The sequence below is a fragment of the Pygocentrus nattereri genome, chromosome 17, assembly GCF_015220715.1.
Source record: "Pygocentrus nattereri isolate fPygNat1 chromosome 17, fPygNat1.pri, whole genome shotgun sequence".
NCBI classification, from domain to species: Eukaryota; Metazoa; Chordata; class Actinopteri; order Characiformes; family Serrasalmidae; genus Pygocentrus; species Pygocentrus nattereri.
Window position 1 is genome coordinate 13,566,048 of NC_051227.1, and position 20,166 is coordinate 13,586,213.

The window sequence follows — 20,166 nt, forward strand, 5'->3', positions numbered from 1 at the left end:
GCTGCTTGTTAATCCACATCACTGTCCCCTCTACTGGTCCACATGCACATGACAACGAGTCAGCTTTTGCTGCATGTTATGGATCATAGGTATCAATATCTGCATCACTGATATCGATACCGTTTTTAAGTGTCTGTATCAGCAGTGATACGGTATCAGTATTGGTGCAACACTAATTTCACCCACTCGCCCATCAATTACAGCCAATTAGCCTTCAGCACAACCATCCAAGGGTCTCTCTGATCTCGCCCTCCAGAAGGCCTCTCTGTTAACTGCGGCTTGCTGTTCTCTCTGAGGGGTTTCTGCTGTCTGCATCAGCTCCAGAGGGGAATTCCACTCCTACAGACTCTTTCCTACAGCACAGCGTCGGGCTCAGTGTCGGCCCTAAACGCTTTCCCATTCCAGATCCTCATCCAAAACATTCATTCCTTCACCTGAACTTGCCTGCAAGAAAAGACGACTGAACAACGAGTCAAACAAATCCTAGTTTACCCCGCATGTAAACTCAAGTCACTAAAGCAGCGTTTTATCATTTGAGAAATATCACTAAAGTTCGGCCTTTTCTCTCTCAGAGCGACGCAGAGAAACTTGTTCATGCATATTTTACAGCAGAGCTGATCACTGTAATGATCTACTTACTGGGCTTCCTATGAAAACTACATGTCCCTTAAATATACATGTCCCTTATAGCTCGTACAAAGCAGATTTTTTTAAAGAAAGTACTTCAGTCAATGCACACTTAAAAAGATGTTTCTTCAAGGATTTTAGTGAAGAAAATGGTTCTATAACTTCTTCGTCTTCAATTCATCGTTACAGTGGACGGCGTGGATTATCTGAGAAATGGCTCATCACATGAGGAGGAAAGACGAGCCACATGATGAAGCTCTAGCTAGCTTCTCTCATTGTATTATATCATTTTCTAGAGATGATTCACAAGTGAACACACGTTTTTTCATGCAAGCATGTTTTCTCAAATGAACACGTTTTCACGTGAGCATGCTTTCACATGTGAACATACGTTTTTTCACGTGAGCATGCTTTCCCATGTGACCACACGTTTTTTTCACGTGAGCATGCTTTCACATGTGAACACACGTTTTTTCATGTGAGCATGCTTTCCCATGTGAACACACGTTTTTTCACGTGAGCATGCTTTCACATGTGAACACACGTTTTTTCACGTGAGCATGCTTTCCCATGTGAACACACGTTTTCAGAATCAGAATCAAGCTTTACTAGCCAGGTATACTACGCATACAAGGTTTTTGGTTACAGGAGCTCACAGTGCACAGTATCAGACAGACATTCACATATAGGGAATAAGATAAAATAAATACAAAATATAACAAAATAAAATAAAATAAAACCTGCATTCCTTCCTCACTCACTCAGACACACACACACACGCATGCATGCACGCTCACACACACACACACACACACACACACACAGTCATACCTGTAAACCTTACATTGTGCAAAGTATGAGTCTAAAGTTAAAGTGCTGAGTGCAGCAGCAGTTAAATGGTGTATAGTGGCAAAGGGATCAATGAGGTGACAGTCAGATAGGTGGGGTAATATGGCAGGTGAGTAACATGCTAGAACAAACACTGGTTTGAGCGGCAGTTCCAGAGGATGGAGTTGAACTTGATACTTTATACGTTTTTAGGTAGAAGTGCAGTTTGGAGCTGGAATATCATTTATGTGTGATATTTTAACTGTTTAGAGAGAGATGGCTTGTGGGAAGAAGCTCCTTTGTAGCCTGAATGTCCTGATCCTCATCTCACTAAAGCGCAGCCTGAGGGAAGGAGCTGAAACAGTCCGGGGTGAGAGGGGTCTGTGGAGATCTTCTCTGCACGCTTCCTGGTTCTGGTGGCATGCAGTTCCAGCAGTGTAGGCAACTTAACCCCAATTGTCCTCTCTGCAGACCTGATGATGCGCTGCAGTCTGTGGAGGTCATGCTTGGTAGCTGAGCTGCCCCACACTGTGATGGATGTGGTGATTCACGTGAGCACGCTTTCACATGTGAACACGTTTTTTCACGTGAGCATGCTTTCACATGTGAATACCTTTTTTCACGTGAGCACACTTTCACATGTGATCACGTTTTTTCCCGTGAGCATGCTTTCACATGTGAACACCTTTTTTCACGTGAGCATGCTTTCACATGTGAACACGTTTTTCACATGAGCACGCTTTCACATGTGAACACGTTTCTTAAAAGAAAGTGCGATCACATGGAAAAAACATGTGGCATTCTGAAAGCATGCTCACATGAAAAAACGTGTGTTCACATGCGCAAGCATGCTCACGTGAAAAAAAAAGTGTTCACGTGTAAAAATATGCTCATGTGAAAACGTGTTTATGTATGAAAACATGCTCACATGAAAAAATTTGTGTTCACATGTGAAAGCATGCTCACGTGAAGAAGCGTGTGTTCACATATGAAAGCATGCTCATGTGAAAAGGTGTTCATTTGTGAAAACATGCTTGCATGAAAAAACATGTGTTCACTTGTGAATCATCTCTAGAAAATGATATGATACAATGAGAGAAGCTAGCTAGAGCTTCATCATGTGGCTCGTCTTTCCTCCTCATGTGACGAGTCATGTCTCAGATAATCCACGCCGTCCACTGTAACACTGATTTGAAGACGAAGAAGTTACAGAACCATTTTCTTCACTAAAATCCTTGAAGAAATCTCTTTTTAAGTGTGTATTGGCCAAAGTACTTGTCATCCAAGTGCAGCAAAGAGACCTTACAACAATCTCAAAAGGAGAAATATGAGATATAATGGTTAGATTTAAGATGATTTCCCCTGCCAAGATATTGTTTTTTCCAGTGCACTGGGAGCCCAGAGCCTCAGCTAGCTTTAAAATGTTCTTCCAGAGCTCCAGAATCACTAAATCTGCCTCTGACTGCAGCACAGATGCTAACGGCCTGCTTGTATTTATTAGCCTGTAAATCTTCACTAGGCTAGCAGTCAGTATTGGTTAAAAGCAGAGGCATTTCAAAATGGTACCATGACGTATTTATGTCATGTTTATGGGACAAAAACATGACAACAGTATTAAATCATGAACGTCTTTCATACACCGCCCTGCTCATTGTGACCCATTTGCCTCCTATGTGATCAAAATAAGACATATATTGTCATAGTGTGTGCTGCTCTATTAACAGGATGAAAGAAAACACTACATTATACAGGTGGTACTTACAGCAAACAATCTTCTCTAATACTATAGAGACTGATGTGATACAGAGCTGGAAGATACTGACATCAAACGATGTCCAATAAAGCTGTCAAATATCGTGATGACGATACGGGAAGTGACAAATCACCATCAATCTCGACAAAGTACAGACATTTCCCAGTCATTTAGAGTGGTTTGATAGGAAATCGTTTATAGAAGAGAAACTTCTCTCTTCAGACTCTTTACAGTGGTGGTGATAGGAACCAGGGGTCACCACCACTAAAACACAGATATAGACATTTTATTTACCATCCAGAACCACCAGAGAACCTACACCCTGCAAAAAATGATATCTTAACAAATGAAATCGTCTTAAATGTAGTGAATAAATCTAATATCTCTCATTATGAGGCTGCTGTAAGAATATTATTAAATTATTCCACCTGTTTCTCTACATTTTTACTAGTTTTAAGTGATTTTATCTGGTGAAAGTATCTGATTCCATTAGCAGATTAGTTCACTTGTTTGGAGAAATAATGAAGATAATTTTGCTCATTTCATGAAATAATGATGAAAACAAGGAACATGATCTGCCAATGAAATCAGACACTTTTATAGGATAAAACTGCTTAAAAACAAGTAAAAATGGCTAGAAATAAGTTCAATAATCTCACAATATTCTTCCACCAGTCTCATAAAGAGAAATAGTAGATTTATTTAATACATTTAAGATGTTTACACTCACTAATATATCATTTTTTGCAGTGCATAAGTCTTCTGTGTTTATATGGAATATTAACGATGGTATTATAGTGATAAATCTGAAAAAATATGTTTTCTTTGGGGACTATTTTGCCTCACAGCACACTGGAATGTATCTCTCCACCATGGATGGATTAAAATAAGTGGATTCAAATCCATTTTAAGCCAATAAGACGACTGTAAAACAGTGTCTCAGTCATCAGGCAGTGAATTCAGAACCATTTCATGTAGGAACTTTCTTTGAGGAGCTTTTAGATGGGGACGTCTAGTTCCTATCACCACCACTATGAACAGTTCTGACTCTGTAAGTTTATCTAGAACAGAGCGTTCCACACCAAACCACTTGGAACGCTTCTGTTTACATCTTAACCACTTAATTCTACAGTATCTGTGAAAAACTCATTTCTGTGATAAAAAAATTCATGAATTAATTATCGTGCAGCCCTGGCGTGCAATAACACTTAGAGACTATTTCCACTTTGGTCCAATCACTGAAGCACTGAAGCACCTTGGCTGAAAGAACTAGTGAGATATTTGATGTATTAGATATTAAATATAGTCTAGATAGTGATATTAATCTTAGGCCCCAGTCTCTACTCAGTTATTCTGGTCACTCGCTGCACAGCTTTGCTGAATAAAAGATCATTTGAATCATTAGGATTAAAACCTGATGGTTTTGCTTTCTGAGAAAAACTGGCTTAATGGTTACCATATGGGCCACTAGTTTCCTGTAGGACATCTTTAGATCCCATTAGGAAACCACACTGCAGAAAATGATGTCTTAGTGAGTGTAAACATCTTAAATGTAGTCAGTATATCTACTATTTCTTATTGAGGTTGCTGTAAGAATATTGTGAGATTACTGAACTTATTTCTAGACATTTTTACTTGTTTTTAAGCAGTTTTATCTTATAAAAGTGTCTGATTTCATTGGCAGATCATGTTCCTTGTTTTAATCATTATTTCTTGAAATGAACAAAATTATCTTCATTATTTCTCCAAACATGTGAACTAATCTGCCAATGGAATCAGACACTTTCACCAGATAAAATCACTTAAAACAAGTAAAAATGTACAAAAACAGGTGGAATAATCTTAGAATGTTCTTACAGCAGACTCATAATGAGAGATATCAGATTTATTCACTACATTTAAGACGATTTTCTTTGCTGAGAGTATTGCTTGTTGGAATCAGAACATCTGTTAAACCATTAGAGTCCTTTACACTGTGATATCAGCCCATCAGAGACTACTGGACGCCACCAGGAAACAACTATGATTATTTTCAGCAGGGAAGTCCGATTGCTGCCACAGGTGATCACTGAGCCACTAGAAGCCCCGGAACACAATGAATGCTAGTTTGGACTCTGTGATGCTCCTTTAGGGACTCACCATGCACCTGTTGGGCTTCTCTCCAGAGTGGACCCTCATGTGGATGAGCAGTTTGTAGCGGGCGTTGAAAGGCTTGCAGCGGCGAACACAGCCAGCCCAGAAACAGGTGAAATCTTCTCCTTTGCGCTGGTCGACATGAACCTTCTCGATGTGTCTCACCAGCTCCTCTTTCTGCTCGTACGACGCTCTGCAGTCCATCCAATGGCACGGCTGTTCATTCCCCAGAAAGGAATTCTCCTCTTTCCCTCCGGGTACCCCACCCAGATCCTCCTGGCAGTGGAGCTTGGCGTGAAGGCCTTCAGACGGTGCCGCTGGACTTACTTTTAGCTCATTGGCTGTGTTTGGGCTGGTGCAGAGATAGCTATGACCATATTTGAGATGAAAAAGCGCATCCTTGTTCTCGCAGCGTAAACTGCAAGCCGTTCCTCCAGGTTCTTGCTTGAGGTTCTTGGGAAATAGGCACACTTCTTGTTGTGCTGCATCGTCCAGAACCCCTTGGATTGCAGTAGGACATGAGACCAATCGAGAACCCGGCAGTTCTGGTCCGATACAGCAGGAGCTGGAGGAGAAGGAAGGTGTGAGGGATGCTGACGAAGAAGAGGAAGTGTTAGCTACTTGAGAATGAGCGCAGTCGCTTTGTACTTCACTGACACACTGATACATTATGGCTCTCTGAGTCGAGTAGACAACAGAGGCCAAATCCAACCCATCTGCAGTGATGATGGGCACCGTGGCTTTGGACACATTGCACAGGTTGACGCTCTGAGTGTGAAACGAGCGAGAAAAGCAACACTGGCTGGACGAGGTCAGTGTGTGCTGGGGAACTTGCTCTTCTTCATAAATACTGTTTGAAAAGCCACACTTGTCCAGCTGTAACGCTGCTGGCCCAAACCTGGTTGGCCCCATTATTCCCCTAAAGGCTCTTTGAGACGGAAAACAAGGCTGCCCTCTTGATCTCGTCTTGAATCTTGTGATACAAACAATTCACTCCATGTTTTCCCAAAGTGGTGAATTTATCTTCGGTCCCAAAGCACCTACAGGATGACAGAGAGTGTTAGAAGTGCATCTCGTTATTTCCAGAATCAAAATTAAAGTTGATTTTTTTTATTGACCAAGGTACTAAACTGTCACTGGGTCAGCGCTCATCTTGTCACTGGGGTGGAACCCTCAAGGATTCATCTCAGTACCTTTAGTCAGGGAACATAACTGAACCATAATCCATTCTGACCACCTGCTTGTTTCTACACTCATTGTCCATTTTATCAGCTCCACTTACTGTATAGCTGCACTTTGTAGTTCTACAGTTACAGACTGTAGTCCATCTGTTTCTCTGATACTTTGTTACCCCCTTTTACCCTGTTCTTCAGTGGTCAGGACCCCTATGGACCCCCACAGAGCAAGTACTATTTGGGTGGTGAATCATTCTCAGCACTGCAGTGACACTGCTGTGGTGGTGGCTTGTTAGTGTGTGTTGTGCTGGTCTGATTGGATCAGTCACAGCAGTGCTGCTGGAGTTTTTAAACACTTCAGTGTCGCTGCTGGACTGAGAATAGTCCACCAACCAAAAACATCCAGCCAACAGTGTCCTGTGGGCAGCGTCCTGTGACCACTGATGAAGGACTAGAGGATGACCAACACAAGCTGTGCAGCAGCAGATGAGCTGTCGTCTCTGACTTTACATCTACAGGGTGGACCGACAAGGTGGGAGTGTCTAATAGAGTGGACAGTGAGTGGACACAGTGTTTAAAAACTCCAGCAGCACTGCTGTGTCTGATCCACTCATACCAGCGCAACACACAGGTGGTTGTTAGGAGCGGCATTTTTCTTTTGACCGTTTCCTTCTTTATGCATGTGGATTAACTTCTATTTCCTCAGAAATATTTCCTGAAAAATGAATAACTTGTATTTAACAGCTTTATTGACTGGAAATTAAATAAATAAAGGGTGCTTCCTGACCTCTGGTGTACTACATGTACAGAACCTCTATAAACTGTATTAAAGGGCTGGTGGACATACTTGTGCATTGTTGTACACCATAATAATAATATAAAAGCTCGCTGTTGGAAATGAGAAGATAAAAGGCTGACCTGGTGAAGAGGTGCTGGTGATTAAGGTGGTTAAGTGCAGGTTGTTCTCACAGATGGAGGCATTTATTCCCACAGGCATGGTAGCAGCTGAGGTTCCAGTCATTCCTGAACACAGCAGGAGTCCTTACAGCCTTTTACATCTTCAGAGTCTTTCTGCCTGTTCAGACAAAACAGTCAGCAGAAGTAAATGTCTTTATGTTGCGTTTGTATTGGACATGATTGGTGGGAGTGTCCAGAATGCCAGCCAGGTAGCCTGTTTAACGGAGGATCTCTGTGTTCTGAACTCTTTCTCCTGAACCCCCTTAGGAGAAAAGAGAGAGTGACATCAGCGCTTTACCACGGGTGGTTCTGCACTGACAGACTGCTGAGAGATGATGAGATCTTACACCTTTCTTATGGAAATATTCAGCTGAGACTGGGGTGAGAGGAGTCATACACTATAGAGTTAAGCCATATGTGTGGCAGTAGAGGGTGATTCAGAAAGACTCATCTGATTTTTATGCAACACCCTCAATTACATCACTGTGCCATCCAGATGTACCAGCACTGAGATAGGACGGGACTGTTTCAGCTCACTCCCACTTTTCATAAAGACTCAGTCAGACACTGCCTCAGTCAGAGACTGCCTCTACCAGTGCAGTTTCTAAAGCTTGACCATCCAGACTTCAAATAGAGATCCACTTAGCTTTTATTTGGTATCTAGCTTATTAAACTATAAATACTGTTTGACCAGAGGAGGATGGGTCTCCCCTTGTGAGTCTTGGTTCCTCCCAAGGTTTCTTCCTCCAGTCTGAGGGAGTTTTTCCTTGCCACCGTCGCCTCTGGCTTGCCCACTGGGGGATATATGTTGTAACTGTATGTTTTCAAGCTTCTGTAAAGCTGCTTTGTGAGAACATCGTTGTAAAAAGCGCTATACAAATAAACTTGAATTGAATTTCAAAGCGCCGTAATTTTACAGCCGTGAGGCACCTAGGAACCAATCACAATCCAATTGAAAGAGTTTCTGACTGTCAGTGGATGATGGGCTCCCTTCAGTCTGAGAGAAGATTCATTCGGTAATGCAAAAAAGTTGTGTAATTTGTGTAATACTGTGCTTTCATCACCTTTTCCTGTAGCTTTTTATTTATTTATAATTATTTTGTTATTGAGTTTATATTTATATTTTTATCTTATCTTTTATGTTTATTTCTAATATACATTGTCTATATAGTAACAAGTAACAAGCTGTAAAAACTTTAAGTACTTAAAGTTAATTACTCGCTTGTTGATTCTGTTCTTGTTCCTTCTTCTCTTTTTCTCGAGTGCCTTGCTGTCCCTTCGCTGCTGTAACACTGAGAATGTCCCCGTCGTGGGACAATTAAAAGAGTATCTTGTCTCTTAAATAACATCAACACGACTTCTAACCAGCATCTGTAATCTTACCGAAAACAACACATTCTGACGACTGGCCTCTGCGTTTACGTTCATCTGTATTTATTCGAATGTTATGCAGTGTTTGAACTGCCACAGACACTCGCACTGCCCAGATGTCCTGGCCGTCTAAAGCCTTTGCTCAGAACTGTATCTATTTTGGCCCATATGTGCTTGTTTATCCTTTGGGAGATTCCTACTGTACTGAAATTACAGTAAATTAATACATCTTAAATTAATAAAGAATAATGGAATAATCTTATAATGTTCTTACAGCAGCCTCAGAATGAGAGATATTAGATTTACTGACTATATTTAAGACGTTTTCACTTGTTAAGACATTACAGTACTTTTACTGTTGATACTTACAAAACCTCAGTACTTTGATATTTTAACTGAAGTGGATTTCGGAAGCTACACTTTTAACCTCAACTTTTTAACTCATTCTACTCATCACTTTTTCCAGGTGGACGATTTGTCTGCTGAAATGAGCTCTTTATTAAAGATTTTGGGGCCTTTCTGTGCTCCGTACGTGAATCACTGACCGCTCCCATCTGTGCGGAAGCATGTGCAGTAGGCTGATTATCAAGACTTCTGAAGGGCCACTTTTTTAGTCCAGATGGGCTTTTGCTGACATGCTGTGTTACAGTAAACCACTTTTACGGCTCTTCCAGTAATGCGGCGCTCTCAGTCATCAGCCGTGTCAGCATTAAGGCTAATAAGGAGGCCGTCCGGCAGGAGCAAACGCACTCAGAGCGCGAACGCCTGCAGGCCTTATCACGTAATAATGTGTCTCATTGATCAGGACACGTTTAAAATTGAGCTCAAAATGTTTTCTCTGATTATCTCACTCAAACTGACCTGTGATGAGGTCAGTTAACACGGTGCACTGCTGAAACCTTAATAGCCTTAACATGGCACAGGCCTCATTTATTAGCGGCGATTGTAAACTGGTCATTAGACACACACGGCGCATGAGCGGAGATCGTAAAGAGAGCAGTGGAACATTATGAGAACCAACGTTCTGTGACTAATACAGTTGTTTAGTCGTTACGGGTCTATTAGGTAATCGGTTAAACTCTGTACAATGTTTTATTCAATATATGTCCCTTATAAGCCGAACTCTCTGTGTCTGCCTCACAGAAGGCCTCAGTGTGGTTAAGTATCTGATTAACATCTTAAATTAATAAAGAATAATTCCCTGCTGTCGGAGGAAAACCTCATATCTCCATTTTTGTTGTTTTTCAGTTTTTGACATCACTTAAAATTGCTTGTTGTTCTTTACATCGTGTGTAAATTTCATGCTGAACGGACCAAAAGAAATGGCCCAAAATAACAGCCCAAAAATTCGGGTTCCATTGACTTACATTAAAAGTGAAGTAGGTTTTTTGGAGATACGAATATTACAGCAGCGAATATTATCAAAATGATAATAAAATTGGATTTTTTTCTTAAACCAATCGTTTAAAACATATATTTAGATATATTTTTATGGCATGTCTGTATGCTTATGAGGGCCACATCTGGACCGCTTTGTTGCTGATATGTCTAAAAGTCCTTGCAGTGTACTCAGTCATTTCACGCTGAGTCTGCAAGGCTGCTCTGTTGCCTTAAATACACCTTTGAAGAAAAATCTGTTTGTCCACTTCTGACATTGATATGGTTTTAAATACCGAAACCAACCTCCCTACAGCCCTGTGTTTTGTTACTGTGGCTTTAAAACCAATAAAGCCTTAACAATTAATAACAATTAACTGTTTATTCTAATAAAGTGCAATATATGTATTATAATAATTGCTCATTTAAAAAATGTTGCTTGTCAATTAAACAATTGTTTATTAACAATTAATAAAGTCCCACCAATTAAATTACAAAAGACAATTAGCTAACACATCCTGTACAGGGAATAATCTTAAATATGGACAAACAGAGTTTTCGTAATAGACTCAGTAAGTTCACACTGAGTCTGTAAGGCTGGTTGTTGGTTCTCTTGCCTTAAATCCATCTGTTAAGAAAATTCTGTTTGTCTGTTTATGACATTTATATGGTTTTATATACCAAAACCTTATAAATAGCCCTGTTTTGTTACCTCCTGGTCAAACTACAAGTGAAAGTTAGTTAACACATGCTACACAGGGAAAAATCCTAAATATGACATTTTCTGCTAATTTGAGTGCCATAACTTTTGCACAGGACACACTTTATGTTACAAATTTTCACCCAGTATGTTAAATTAAGCAAAAATGAATAAATTATTGTGCAATAAAAGGGTCACTTGACCAGGGGCACCCAAACTTTTGCAGACAAAGTTGTATGTAAAAGAGCTCATTCGAAAGCAGCCCAGGCTGAAACACTGCTTATAACTTCAGCTTGAGTGGGCGGGGCTTAACTGCTGTAGGCTGAATAGGTGGGCATAATTTTTGTGACATCATAGAAACAGTGAATTAAACACTGCTTAGTTTTAGTTTATACAGCCGTTTGTTCCGGCCTGCTGCGAGCTGATTGGTTGAGAAGTGTTCTAACCTGAGATGTTTCGGCGAAATAACATCACAGGTTTTTCACAAGCACTGTGTCACTCCGCTGAGACGCCATTGCTAAACCACGACGTTGACAGCTGTAGGAGACGCTCAAGCAATTTTTACTTCTTACTTTGCCACAAACAGAAAACGGACACTGTTAAGATCACATTTGACCGACAGCCGATTTGGTCCGACTCAGCCAGAAATTAACCCAGAACCATGCTCCAAACTAAACGGGCTGTAAGAAGCTTTACAGACTGGCTGGAACAAAACAACATTAATACTGATCTGGAAAAAACTGACCGAACTGAGCTGAACCTGATATTGGGTCAGTTTTATGGCTCAGTCTGATTTGGTCAGACTGAAGATCAGACACGTCTGGTGAATGGTACTGGGTTCACTTCTGGCTGATTCCAGGTTGTTCGGCTGTTCTTCTGTCACAGCTGCGACTGAAAAGCTGCTCAGTGGTGAGACAGTTTGGGAATTTAGTGTAAAGAGCTGGAGAACGAACTGCCGGCTGTGCAGCGAGTGGGCGGAGCTCGTTACTCTGACGTAGCAACAAGCTGCTGGTTAATGAACTATAATTAGGAGGAAGGAACTGAACATGAAAACATATTAAACGGCCCAGTTTATTCATCTCTTACTGTGTTTATTTACCTGCTGTATTAAAGCAGTAGAACACTCCAGGAGTGAGTTATCACCAGTAACATCACGGCTGTGATGATATCTCACCATAACACGGTTCCTCTCGGGTTCTACTGCTTAAATAAGGAAAATACGTTTCGACACGTTCAAATGTTCACTCGGCACATTAAACTCTATCAGAGAACCTGGGGACGTTCAGTCCTGAGTGATTCTGCGTTATTTCACTCTTAAAGCCCAACTGGTCCGCTTTAAAAGCCGAACTGCCCTGGATGGAGTAAATACACGCGGTTAGATGTGATTGTGAAACGTGCCGCATGCAGCTGTTTTCCATTTCCAGCATTAGACGGAGTATTTGAGGAGACCAATGTTCTGGACGCGGAGCTGAATTTGACCAAACAGCCTCGTAAAAGCAAAGCGTCGTTACTGCCGGAGTTGATTAGTTTTATTTTCCGCTGACGCTGTGCAGCTGCCGAGCACCTGCTAATAACCGATCATACAGTCCGAGTTATTAATGTCTCTCTCACACGACTCGGCCCAGTAAAAACGCCCGTTTGAAACGTCCAGATGAACAAACACAACACCACAAACATCCCAGCTGCAGATTTCCCGGGATATTAAACGGCAGCGCTGCCGGGATTCCCGTCACTCCGGCCGACTCCGTTACGGAGCTGGACTGAACTGAAAAGACCGTTTCATTCCACTTTTGATGGTTAGACGAAAAAATTCAAACAGGTTTTCAACTTTTACCACAGTTTACCAGCCACGACAGGAGCTGATTGGTCGGCGTTACTGCTGCTGAGCGCTGATTGGTCGGCGTTACTGCTGCTGAGTGCTAATTGGTCGGCGTTACTGCTGCTGAGAGCTGATTGGTCGGCGTTACTGCTGCTGAGCGCTGATTGGTCGGCGTTACTGCTGCTGAGCGCTGATTGGTCGGCGTTACTGCTGCTGAGCGCTGATTGGTCGGCGTTACTGCTGCTGAGAGCTGATTGGTCGGCGTTACTGCTGCTGAGAGCTGATTGGTCGGCGTTACTGCTGCTGAGCGCTGATTGGTCGGCGTTACTGCTGCTGAGCGCTGATTGGTCGGCGTTACTGCTGCTGAGCGCTGATTGGTCGGCGTTACTGCTGCTGAGAGCTGATTGGTCGGCGTTACTGCTGCTGAGAGCTGATTGGTCGGCGTTACTGCTGCTGAGCGCTGATTGGTCGGCGTTACTGCTGCTGAGAGCTGATTGGTCGTCGTTACTGCTGCTGAGCGCTGATTGGTCGTCGTTACTGCTGCTGAGCGCTGATTGGTCGGCGTTACTGCTACTGAGTGCTGATTGGTTAGTGTTAGTGCTACTGAGTGCTGATTGGTTAGTGTTAGTGCTACTGAGCGCTGATTGGTCGGCGTTACTGCTACTGAGTGCTGATTGGTTTGTGTTAGTGCTACTGAGTGCTGATTGGTTAGTGTTAGTGCTACTGAGTGCTGATTGGATAGTGTTACTGCTACTGAGTGCTGATTGGCCGGCGTTACTGCTACTGAGTGCTGATTGGTTAGTGTTAGTGCTACTGAGTGCTGATTGGTTAGTGTTAGTGCTACTGAGTGCTGATTGGTTAGTGTTACTGCTACTGAGTGCTGATTGGTCGGCGTTACTGCTACTGAGCGCTGATTGGTTAGTGTTAGTGCTACTGAGTGCTGATTGGTTAGTGTTAGTGCTACTGAGTGCTGATTGGATAGTGTTACTGCTACTGAGTGCTGATTGGATAGTGTTACTGCTACTGAGTGCTGATTGGCCGGCGTTACTGCTACTGAGTGCTGATTGGATAGTGTTACTGCTACTGAGAGCTGATTGGTCGGCGTTACTGCTACTGAGAGCTGATTGGTCGGCGTTACTGCTACTGAGTGCTGATTGACCGGCGTTACTGCTACTGAGTGCTGATTGGTTAGTGTTAGTGCTACTGAGAGCTGATTGGTCGGCGTTACTGCTACTGAGTGCTGATTGGTCGGCGTTACTGCTACTGAGTGCTGATTGGTCGGCGTTACTGCTACTGAGTGTGGACTCAGGTGTGATGATTTAGTTGTGCGGTTAGCATCATGCTAAATTGGTGTTTCCATGAGCTTCTATTACTTAGCTACTTTAGCTCCGGTCCTAAAACCCAAGAAGCTAATCTCAGACACTAAACATGTCTGATTGGCTGATTGACCACATTTGTTGGGGGGGGGGGGGTGTGAATATTAGAGTTTTGGCTAAACTGTGGCTTTAGACGCTAAAGGATGAGTCAGGGGAGCTGCAGCCAGTCAGGAACACTGAGCAGTGAGTGTGAATCTGTGAGAAAACTCGAATGAACACAGATGGCAGGAAATTCCAGTGAAATTACAGCAGTTCAGTCCAAAACCGCCAGACACGGACCGAGCTCGTCTTCTACATACACTGAGTGGACAGCACACACTCACACCCGGTGTTTACGCACCCGTCACATCTGCCAGCACACTGACAGACACACACTTTACAAGGCCTCTGTAAAACACTCCCAGTGACCGGCTGTGACGCGAGCCGCACATTTCAGAGCGTATAAAAGCCTGGACACATTTTTGTGGCTCGGAGGACCAGGCCGTAAAAAAACTAAATAAGCTCAGATTTTACACATAATTAAGTATTCAGTGTTTAAAATCAAATCAGTCTAAAGAATCACAAATTCTTTTAAGAATATTATTAAATTATTCCACCTGTTTCTGTACATTTTTACTAGTTTTAAGTGATTTTATCTGGTGAAAGTGTCTGATTCCACTGGCAGATTAGTTCACTTGTTTGGAGAAATAATGAAGATAATTTTGCTCATTTCAAGAAATAATGATTAAAACAAGGAACATGATCTGCCAATGAAATCAGACACTTTTATAAGATAAAACTGCTTAAAAACAAGTAAAAATGTCTAGAAATAAGTTCAATAATCTCACAATATTCTTACAGCAGACTCATAATGAGAAATATTAGATATACTGACTACATTTAAAACATTTACAGTCATTAATATATTTTTTCTTTGCAGTGTACAGATGGGTTGAAGGGTCAAACAAAGAAAATATGTTAACAGCATAAATTCCTGTAGACAATCCAGGCACACCAACAGACCCCCAGCATGGCTCTTTCAGGCTTAGTCACTGCTGCTTTTGGGTCTTCTGCAGGAAAAATACTTGAGGATCCCCTACAGCCTCGCCGTGATCTGTTCCACGAACATGCGAGGAATTCTGGATGTGGATAAAGCCAATGTGTGGTTGGGCCATTTTAAATATCTGGACCATACAAACGGTAAAAGGGAAGAAGGAGCCCAAATAAAACAACACATGTTAGAAATCCTCCTCAAGCCACAACCAACGGTTCAGTCTGGCGTAATATCAGTCAAAAGGACTAACCCATCTGTTCCAGGGCTTTCTCAATCAGCAGTAACGTTGCTGCGCAGACGATTAAATTTCACAAAGGAGAAATTAAACACATTCATAACACAGAGCAGCTCATACGCCCTCACTGAAAGGCTCACATAAAGACTTACAGAATAAATGAGTGACTATATGACAGAAATAATCCCAGTCTGTTGTATAGACGCTCAGATTATGTATAATCTAACAAAGCCCAAATTAAATACCACATTTATATACATCTGTACACAAAGCATTATTTTTCAGGCTGAGTGGTGGATCCTTCACAGCTGGCATTGATGATGCTGGACATGGTGTTGGTCAATACACAGAGAATTACTTCTAAAATACATGATACATGTGAATATTATATTCAATTATTTACGCCCAAACTGGAACGTTTACATTTCCCTGACCACAGCAGTTCATAGAGCTGTGGCCCAAATCCGTTTATTTTTTTCATATCTCTGTTGTTGGAACGAAACCTCAGAAGGTGACTTTACAGGAGAAGGTAAAACCTACTTTACTTTCAATGTAAATTAATGGAACCAATGGAATTAATTAATGGAAGTTTTTCAAATTCATTTTTGCATCATTTCGTTTAGTCCATTTTTCATTAAATTTACACACAATGTAAAGGGTAACAGGTTTTCACAAATTATGTCAAAAACGGAGATGTGAGGTTTTGCTCTGACAACAGTGATACGTGACACAAATGTGTGTCTGTGTGACCAGATAAACACACTGAATCTGACGCGTTCATACACAATACAGCCAAAAGTATTCGGTCGTCTGGCTTCACACACATATGAATCTGAGTGACACCCCGTTTTTAATCCATAGGGTTTAATATGATGTCGGCCCACCCTTTGCAGCTATAACAGCTTCAGCTCTTCTGGGAAGACTTTCCACAAGGTTAGAAGTGTGTTTATGGGAATTTTTGACGAGTGTTCCAGAAGAGCGTTTCTGAAGTTGGACGAGAAGGCCTGGCTCGCAGTCTCCGCTCTAATTCATCCCAAAGGTGTTCTATCGGGTTGAGGTCAGGACTGTGCCGGCCAGTCAAGTTCTTCCACACCAAACTGGCTCATCCATGTCTTTATGGACTTTGCTTTGTGCACTGGTGCACAGTCATGTTGGAACAGGAAGGGGCCGTCCCCAAACTGTTCCTACAAAGTTGGGAGCATGAAATTGTCCAGAATCTCTTGGTGCTGAAGCATTAAGTGTTTCTTTCACTGGAACTAAGGGGCCGAGCCTAATTGCCATGGTAATGCACAGTGGAATAAAAGCACATGAATTCTGAGCGTCACATTAAGGTCACGAAGGCCATGAACTGGATACGTATCTAGGACCACAACTGGCTCAGGTCGTATTTGATTCAGTCACGTGACGTTACTGAGTAGGATGAGCTTATGAGGGTCATTTCAGGATGTTGGTTCATCACTTTAATGATGGATTTGAGTCACTTACCTAAACAAGTGTGAATCATCGAGTCAGAGAAGATCGGATTTGACCAATGAGACACGGAATGTGAACGTAGCGTGATTTAATAAAAAGGTTTTCGTTATAAATTCTACTTTTAGCTTACCTGAGCACAAACCTGAGAGCAAATCAGAACTGCTCAAACGCAGTTTGTCTACATTCTTTAAAAAGATAGTTCATCAAGGGTTCTTTAGCAAAGAAAGTGGTTCCATATAGGACCATGAACACAAAAAAAACCAAGTGCATTATTAAAGGGTTCTTTAGACTGATGGAGAATGTGCTGTAGATGGTTCTATACAGAAGCTTTTTGAAAGGGTTCTATATAGCAATCAAAAATGGTTCTTCTATTGTTACAATGTTAGGCTTCACACTTGATGAAGATGGTTCTTCAAAGGTTCTTTAGCAAAGAAAGTGGTTCTATATAGAATAACGAACACTTAAAGAACCACTCGCATTATGAAAGGGTTCTTCAGATTGATGGAGAATGTGCTGTAGATGGTTCTATACAGAACCCTTTCTTCTGTTGTTACGGGCTCTGTTAAAAGTTCTTTTTTTTACACTGTTAAGCTTCACAATTAAATATGAGGATTTAAGGGTTCCTTAGTAAAGGAAATGGTTCTATATAAATACCTCTGTAAATACTCCTTTGCATGATGAAAAGGTTCTTAGCATCGTGAAATGGCTCTTAAGATTGATGAAGAATGTGCTGTAAATGGTTCTATACAAAATCTTTTTGAAAGGGGTACTATATAGTACCCAAAAGAGTTGTTCTAATTTTACAAGCTTCACAGCATAACAATAGAAGAACCATCAACAGCACATTCTGAAGAACCCTTTAAGCATGCAAAGGGTTCTTTATAAAACCATTTTGTTTACTAAAGAACCCTTAAAGAAACACGAGTGTCCGAGATATTATTTATATATATATATATATATATATATATATATATATATATATATATATATATATATATATATATATATATATATATATGTATGTGTGTGTGTGTGTGTGTGTGTGTGTGTGTGTGTGTGTGTGTGTGTGTGTATATATATATATATATATATATATATATATATATATATCACTGTCGGAAGAAAACCTTGTATCTGGAAACTTTACAGGAGAAGGCAAAAACATACTGGAGTTTTAATGGAAGTCAGTGGAACCAGACGGCTTTCCAAGTCATTTTGGGTCATTTCTTTTGCTCCATTCATCATGAAATTTACACACAATGTAAAGGACAACAGGTCGTTTGAGACTGTCAAAAACTGAAAAAATGGAGATAAGAGGTTTTCTTCAGACACACACACACACACACACACACACACACACACACACACACACACACACACACACACATATATATATATATATATATATATATATATATATATATAGATAGATAGATAGATAGATAGATACACATATATATACACATACACACACACTTGCCTGTCACAACAACTAGTTCTGAGATGACAGTCCCAGTAATGAAGTGAAGTGAGACTCATTAAGCTATGAAATATCGTCTCTCATCTGCTCTCAGTCAAAGCCGAGACTCAGCTAACCAACTCACACTGGACACTGGGAGACCTTCACAGGACAAGCAGCGAGACACATGGACCCTGTTCTGCATTCCTCACTGCGTATAACCTCATCACTGCTCATAACCTGCACAGGCCATTTCTTCTGCTCGTTCAGCAGAGCCCCTTTAAGTTCCACCTCCAAACACGCTGTTTGTTCTAAACCACCCAGTTAAAAAGCCCTGAGAAAGACGAGGCCAGGCCCAGCTCCACTAACCCCTCTCCACTGGGACAAACGTCTCAAATCAAACCCAGGCCGGGTACAACAGCCTGGAGCGCTTACACAATCGCCTTTTCACAATACTCGAAAAAATGACCCCAACTGCCCGTGAGACGCGGATCGGACGAGTGACGAGTTTCCATATGGTCTCACGACAAAGATCTCCCACCGTGGAGGTCATTCTGTGTCTGCGGGATCTTTAGAGATTACTCTGAGGACATCAGGATCGCACTGTTTACTGACTTTTGCAGGTCTATGTAATGTATTTCTTCACTGCTCATACTTTTTACAGTAAATACTGTGTGTACGTCCTTTATTTTAGTTATTTTATGAGCTCTTTCCATGTTTTTGCACTGTGATACGTTGGTGACTGCATCTAGACAAACTTTCACATCTTCATGGATCATATCTGGCCAATAAAAATTCAAATTTTGAGTTTTTAAGGCTGCTTTGTGATGCTTTAATTTATAGAAGGCTTTATATAAATAATAACATTCTGACCACTTCCTTGTTTCTGCACTCATTGCCCATTTTCTCAGCTCCACTTACTGTATAGCTGCACTTTGTAGTTCTACAGTTACAGACTGTAGTCCATCTGTTTCTCTGATACTTTGTTACCCAGTTTTACCCTGTTCTTCAGTGGACAGGACCCCATGGACCCTCACGGAGCAGGTACTTTTGGGTGGTGGGTCATTCTCAGCACTGCAGTAACACTGACAATGGTGGTGTGTTAGTGTGTGTTGTGCTGGTGCGAGTGGATCAGATGCAGCAGTGATGCTGGAGTTTTTAAACACTGTATCCACTCACTGTCCACTCTATTAGACACTCCTACCTTGTCGGTCCACCTTGTAGATGTAAAGCCAGAGACAGTAGCTCATCTGCTGCTGCACAGTTTATGTTGTTCATCCTCTAGTCCTTCATCAGTGGTCACAGGACGCTGCCCACAGGACGCTGTTGGCTGGATGTTTTTGGTTTTCTGTCCAGCAGCAACACTGAGGTGTTTAAAAACTCTGGCAGCACTGCTGTGTCTGATCCACTCGCACCAGCACAGCACACTAATACACTATCCAGCTAATCAAAAAGCTTTCCCATTCCATACAGGGTTCTAGACAGGGTCCTTCTTAAAGTGCACGTTGACTAATGCAGAAAAAGACCTTGTCTTTGTAATTCCTTAATAATCTTATTAATGCAATTACAGACTGACACACAAACGCCAGACTCAGTTTATAACACTGATGACAAAAGAAAATACACAAAGTGTTGTAAACGCAGAACCATATTCCATCAGACACCATCCAGAACCTGCAGTGAACCTACACGTGTCTTCTGAGTGAACACTGATGATGGTAAACCTGAAACAAGCAGCTGAGGTTTTCTCTGGGGACTACTTTGCCTCACCCTGCATCTGCCTCTCCACCATGGCTGGATTTTAAAAAGATGTTTTAGACCCAAATCTTCTCCAAACTATCTTAAAACAG

General features: G+C 41.6%; 1 protein-coding gene across 4 annotated transcripts in view; it reads right to left on the reverse strand.

Annotated features, from left to right (window-relative positions):
* Positions 1 to 20,166, reverse strand: part of LOC108432463 (zinc finger protein GLIS1) — a 59,624-nt gene that overhangs the window by 38,893 nt on the left and 565 nt on the right. For all 4 annotated transcript variants that reach the window (XM_017706291.2, XM_017706289.2, XM_017706290.2 and 1 more), the window contains exons 2-3: positions 7,435 to 7,591; positions 5,348 to 6,381 (exon numbers count right to left, since the gene is read on the reverse strand). In XM_017706291.2, the coding sequence (XP_017561780.1) occupies positions 5,348 to 6,253 (906 nt within the window). In that variant the 5' untranslated portion in view covers positions 6,254 to 6,381; positions 7,435 to 7,591. The remainder of the gene's footprint in view (positions 1 to 5,347; positions 6,382 to 7,434; positions 7,592 to 20,166) is intronic.